Source organism: Rhinopithecus bieti, unplaced genomic scaffold, assembly GCF_001698545.2.
Source record: "Rhinopithecus bieti isolate Rb0 unplaced genomic scaffold, ASM169854v2 scaffold_47707, whole genome shotgun sequence".
In the NCBI taxonomy this organism is placed as follows: Eukaryota; Metazoa; Chordata; class Mammalia; order Primates; family Cercopithecidae; genus Rhinopithecus; species Rhinopithecus bieti.
This window is the reverse complement of record NW_016819117.1, coordinates 1739479-1744278: the sequence shown is the minus strand read 5'-3', so window position 1 is coordinate 1744278 and position 4800 is coordinate 1739479. Positions and strand designations below refer to the sequence as shown.

The 4800-nt window shown below is 51.4% G+C and overlaps 1 protein-coding gene across 1 annotated transcript in view; it reads left to right on the top strand.

Annotated features, from left to right (window-relative positions):
- Positions 1-4800, top strand: part of RNPS1 (RNA binding protein with serine rich domain 1) — a 15301-nt gene extending 10501 nt beyond the window's left edge. The window contains exons 6-8 of the mRNA XM_017858298.1: positions 2930-3071; positions 4508-4551; positions 4673-4800. Of these exons, the coding sequence (XP_017713787.1) occupies positions 2930-3071; positions 4508-4551; positions 4673-4800 (314 nt within the window). The remainder of the gene's footprint in view (positions 1-2929; positions 3072-4507; positions 4552-4672) is intronic.

Genomic DNA, 4800 nt, shown 5'->3' with positions numbered 1-4800 from the left:
CTGCCTCGGCCTCCCGAGTAGCTGGGACTATAGGCGCCCGCCACCTCGCCCGGCTAGTTTTTTTTGTATTTTTCATAGAGACGGGGTTTCACCATGTTAGCCACGATGGTCTCGATCTCCTGACCTTGTGACCTTGTGATCCGCACGTCTCGGCCCCCCAAAGTGCTGGGATTACAGGCTTAAGCCACCGCGCCCGGCCTGGGAATATTTTCTGTAATCATTTCTGAGAACCAGAAGTTTCCCAGTGTTTCAGCATTTTTAGTTTTATTTTGCTGAGTGACTGGATTTACTGAATTTATACAGTTTATTTCTTAAACTCCTGTATCATAACCACTCATGACGTTTATAGCTATTTGTATCTGGGCAGAATGGTTTCTTCTTTTTCTTTTTTTTTTTTGAGACGGAGTCTCCCTCTGTCGCCCAGGTTGGGGTGCAGGGGCGTAATCTCGGCTCACTGCAAGCTCTGCCTCCTGGGTTGACACCATTCTCCTGCCTCAACCTCCCGAGTAGCTGGACTATGGGCACCTGCCATTAACGCCCAGCTAAACTTTTTTTTTTTTTTTTTGTATTTTTAGTAGAGACGGGGTTTCACTCTGTTGACCAGGATGGTCTCAATCTTCTGACCTCGTGATCCGCATGTCTTGGTCTTCCAAAGTGCTGGAATTACAGGTGTGAGCCACCACGCCTGGCCAGCAGAATGGTTTTAAAAGCACATGGACCCTTGTGAATCGTTTTGGGTGGCATTTTGTCCTCAAGTCAGCATTTTGAGGAATGTGGAGTCATCTCTGCGCCACTCCCTGCTGCTCTGACTGAGGCGGCTGGCGCTGAGAACAAGCCTACAGTGCTGTCTGGGCTGCCGGGCCTGGTGGGGAGTGGAGTGTGCATGCCCCAGAACTTTCCATCCTCTGAGGCCCTGTTACAAACTGTATAAATAGCTTAACTGGTTTTTTTCAGTAATTGCCCTTCAGGCATTAGGAAAGTTTCCTTGATACTTGACTAACTTCTCTTTCAAGTTACTTAAGTCCTGAAATGGGTTAGGAGCTCTGTGCCCTCACATCAGCTGTTGGCCTTGTAAGTCACGCCTTTGCTTTGGAGTCTGCTGATTATCTGCTGTTTGACAGTCTGAGTGCTTGCTGAGCTAAAAACCCAGGAGACCCAGGTACCTTCTGGGTGGGTGTGATTATAGACATTCCAACTTCTCGTAAGATTCTGGTAGGATTTTTTGTGTGTCCTCCATACTGTCTTTGAATGGAGTGAGTCCACCCTGTCTCCAGAGGAGATGAGAAGGGGTTGGCCTTTACTGGCAGCTACACAGAAGATGGATTTTTTTTCATTATTGTAGAGTCAGTGCTGTGAAATCCCTAATTTGGGCTAACTTAAGCTGAGTTTACTGAAGTTAAACCTTTTAAGTATGTTCTGAATACATAGCCACGTGCCCAAGTTAGTCCCCATGTACCTTGAAGGTACAGTTGAGAAAACAAAAGAGCCCTTTCCCCCTTAGGTCACAAAAGGGGTTGTGCTTGGGCTTCTGATATCCCCAGCTACCAGACAATTCTTGAGGTTGGGGCACATGCTCCCCTTCCTGGGTTTGCACCTCCATTTCCTTTCCTCTCTCCCTGGAGCCCACATCCCACACTGCCTCTCCTTGCTTCATGCACATGGCGTGTGTTTCAATGCCGTCCCCATGCAGAGCCACCTCTCTGAGACTGCTTGTTTCCAAACGTAAAGTCTTTGGCATCTCCTGAAACTTCCTTCGTGCTGCTCCCCACCGAAGCCCCACCTCTCCGTAAATGGAAGCTCATCCCGATGGTCCCTTACCACCCCCATCCCATCCATCACCAAGCTCTGGCAATTTTATCTCCCAGCTGTTCCCTGAATCCTTCCATTTCCCTACCAAATCATTTGATGTTGATTCATGCTCCTCTCTGCCACAGAGCCCTCCTAAGAGAAGTTCTCGCCATTCTCTTAGCCCCAGACCTGGCTTCCCTTGGTTGGAGGAGAAGGAAGCGCAAACGCTGATACTACCTGCATGGCCCTACCAGGAAGCCCCACCCTGACCCTGGGGCCTTCTGTTGCCTTCTCTCACCAGTGCTTTGGGTCCTTCCCAGCACAGGGCCCTGCAGAGCCCTTCTCTTCCTCCTAGTGGATTCCAGCACATTCTTTTTCTTTTTTTTTTTTTTTTTTTTGTTTTCCCTTGAGATGGAGTCTCAGTCTGTTGCCCAGGCTGGAGTGCCATGGCTTGATGTCAGCTCATTAGTAGAGATGGGGTTTCACCATGTTAGCCAGTCTGGTCTCGAACTCCTGACATCGTGATCCACCTGCCTCAGCCTCCCAAAGCACTGGCATTACAGGCGTGAGCCTCCGCACCTGGCCTCCAGCACATTGTTTAGCTCTTGACTTGGATGACTCTTGACTTGGGAGGCTGCCTCGACACACGGAAATTGGTGTCTCCTGTTTGTGTCCATGCTTCTTTTCCTCATGAAACATTAGTCATAATGTTATTTCTGTGATTTTTTTTTTTTTTTTTTTGAGACGGAGTTTTACTCTTGTTGCCCAGGCTGGAGTGCAGTGGCACTATCTCCGCTCACTGCAGCCTCTGGTTCCCGGGTTCACGCCATTCTGCTTCAGCCTCCCAAGTAGGTGGGACTGAAGGTGCCCCCCACCACGCCCAGCTGATTTTTTGTATTTTTAGTAGAGATGAGGTTTCAACACGTTAGCCAGGATGGTCTCAATCTCCTCACCTCGTGATCTGCCTGCCTCAGCCTCCCAAAGTGCTGGGATTACAGGCATGAGCCACTGTGCCTGGCCCTATTTCTGTGATTATCTTACATTGTCATTGTGCCCCCAGGCCTGTCTCGTTCACTGTGGCATGCCTTGTCTAGGGTAGTTGCTTGTTAGATGTTTTATGACTTGCTCTCTTTTTCAACAGGACAAATCGATGGCCAGGAGATCACTGCCACTGCCGTGCTGGCCCCCTGGCCTAGGCCACCCCCCAGGAGATTTAGCCCTCCCAGGAGAATGTTGCCACCACCGCCCATGTGGCGCAGGTCTCCGCCACGGATGAGGAGAAGGTAAACAATCTGTAGTTTCAGTGGACTAACCAGGCCACAAACCTCATGTGACCGCAGTGGCTTTGGGACCTTCTATCCAGCCCTGCCTGCCTGCCTTCTGCTGTGGTGGCAGGAGAGGGAGAGGCGGCAGAGAGGAGGAGCCCTTCAGAGCTCATGGAGAGAGCAGGAGATGCCCTAGAGTTGCACCAACATAGCTTCGTGAGTCTGGGCAGTGGTGTGGTGTGGCCTTCCTAGGAGACCACTAGACCTGTGAGCCCAGGTGCAGGCCCACTTTTTTTCTGAGCTAACAAGAAGGGCTAGGAGAGGGAGAAGTTGGGGGTCAGAAGGGTTGTGAGGCGGGGGTGGTAATTCCTCGGCAGACGCCACAGTTCAGCCTCCCTTGCCAGTGGTGAGTTGTGCTTTCAGCCTTTGGGGAAGAGGAGGAAAGCCTGGGCTTCTGCCTTGGGTCTCACAAGCACCCGTTCCCAAGAGCTCAGGGCAGGCCCATCAGGTGGGACCTGTCCCAATTTCTGGTATTAAAAAGTAAAACTTCAGCTGGGTGTGGTGGCTCACGCCTGTAATCCCAGCACTTTGGGACGCTGAGGCGGGCGGATCACGAGGTCAGGAGATCGAGCCCATCCTGGCTAACACATTGAAACCGCATGTCTACTAAAAATACAAAAAATTAGCTGTGCGTGGTGGCAGGCACCTGTAGTCCCAGCTACTTGGGAGGTTGAGGCAGGAGAATGGCGTGAACCCAGGAGGTGGAGCTTGCAGTGAGCTGAGATTGCACCACTGCACTCAGCCTGGACAACAGAGTGAGACCCCATATCAAAAGAAAGAATACAATTATTAGCTGGGCATGGTGGCGCACACCTGAAGTCCCATTTGTTTGGTAGGCTGAGGCAGGAGAATCGCTTCAACCGGGGAGGCAGAGGTTGTGGTGAGCCGAGATCATGCCACTGCACTCTGGCCTGGTGACAGAGTGAGATTCTATCTCAGAAAAGTAAAACTGGGGGCCGGGCGCGGTGGCTCAAGCCTGTCATCCCGGCACTTTGGGAGGCCGAGACAGGTGGATCATGAGGTCAGGAGATCGAGACTATCCTGGCTAACACAGTGAAACCCCGTCTCTACTAAAAAATACAAAAAACTAGCCGGGCGTGGTGGCGGGCGCCTGTAGTCCCAGCTACTCGGGAGGCTGAGGCAGGAGAATGGCGTGAACCCGGGAGGCGGAGCTTGCAGTGAGCTGAAGTGAGCTGAGATCCGGCCACTGCACTCCAGCCCGGGCGGCAGAGCGAGACTCTATCTCAAAAAAAAAAAAAAAAAAAAAAAAAAAAAAAAAAAAAAAAAAAAAAAAAAAAAAGAAAAGAAAAGTAAAACTGGGGAATTACCCAGAAAGAAGCTAGCTTGCCCCTACAGCCTGAACTACTCTGATGTGGTTTCTCCTCTTCCTGCAGGTCCCGCTCCCCGAGGCGNACTTCCAGCTCAGGCTCCAGCACCAGCACTGGCTCAAGCAGTGGCTCCAGCTCTTCCTCAGCATCCAGCCGCTCAGGAAGCTCCAGCACCTCCCGCAGCTCCAGCTCCAGCAGCTCTTCCGGCTCTCCAAGTCCTTCTCGGCGCAGACACGACAACAGGAGGCGCTCCCGCTCCAAATCCAAACCACCTAAAAGAGATGAAAAGGAGAGGAAAAGGCGGAGCCCATCTCCTAAGCCCACCAAAGTGCATATTGGGAGACTCACCAGGAATGTGA